A 922-nucleotide genomic window follows, 5' to 3' on the forward strand; every position below is an offset into this window, starting at 1 on the left:
CGGCAGCAGAAGCAGTAGCCGAAGAAGCAGCAGCAGAAGACGGGAGGAGGGGAGGCCCCCGAGAGAGAGGATGCAGGAGAGGGAGAGAGAGGGGGCCTCGCGGTTTCGCAGCGGCAGCAGAAGCAGCAGCAGACGCAGCAGCAGCAGAACGCGTAGACACAGACGCAGCGGGAGCCCCCACTACTACGACCGCCAGCGCCGCTCCCTCGGCTCTAGGGGGGGCTCCCCCTCACAGGGGGTCACCTGGAGAGGGTCCCCGGGGCCCCGCGGCGGCAGCATCTCCCCAGCAGATGGGGGGGGGGCCCCCCTAGAGGACGAGAGAGAGAGGTGGAGACACCGCAGAGAACAGCTGCAGCGAAGGCTGAGAGGAGCGGCAAACGGAACACCTGCTGGGGCCCCCCCTGGTGCTGCTGCAGGAGGCCCAGCAGCGGCGGGCCCCACACCAACAGAGGGGCCCGCGCCATCAGCAATGGGAACCCCAGGGATGGGGGGTCTTGACTGGCAGCAGCAGCAGCAGCAGCAACAGCACCAACAGCAGCAGCAGCAGATGCAGATGCAAATGGGATACGGGTGGGGCCCCACAGGGGCCCCCTTCGCTCCGCCCGTGCATCAGCACCCGCATCTGAGGGCCCCCGAGGGTTTCTACAGTGCCCAAGGGCCAACGGTGAGGGTGAAGCGGGGGCCCCCCGAGGGGCCCCAAGGCAGCCCGTACGCACCGCAAGGGTCCCCGCATGGGTACGGCACTCAGGGGCCCCCGAACTATTACCCACAGGGGCCCCCTGGTGGGGGTTGGCAGCAACAGCAACCACCCCCGCCGCAGCAGCAGCAACAGTACGGACCCAACATGTGGGGCCCCCCCGGGAGAGGTGAGGGGTTTCTCTCCGCTGGATGGCAGCAGTCGGCGCCCTACGGGGGCCCCCGG

At 69.3% G+C, this 922-nt stretch overlaps 1 protein-coding gene across 1 annotated transcript; it reads left to right on the forward strand.

The window, feature by feature from the left end:
* Positions 1-70: 70 nt before the first annotated feature.
* EMH_0026990 (uncharacterized protein) lies at positions 71-870 on the forward strand (the record flags this gene model as incomplete). The annotated part of the gene is made up of 2 exons (XM_013502695.1): positions 71-647; positions 749-870. 2 exons carry the CDS (start codon positions 71-73, stop codon positions 868-870), a joined length of 699 nt encoding a protein of 232 aa, XP_013358149.1.
* Positions 871-922: the final 52 nt, after the last annotated feature.

This window comes from Eimeria mitis, genomic scaffold (genome assembly GCF_000499745.2).
Source record: "Eimeria mitis Houghton genomic scaffold, Emh_scaff996, whole genome shotgun sequence".
NCBI classification, from domain to species: domain Eukaryota; phylum Apicomplexa; class Conoidasida; order Eucoccidiorida; family Eimeriidae; genus Eimeria; species Eimeria mitis.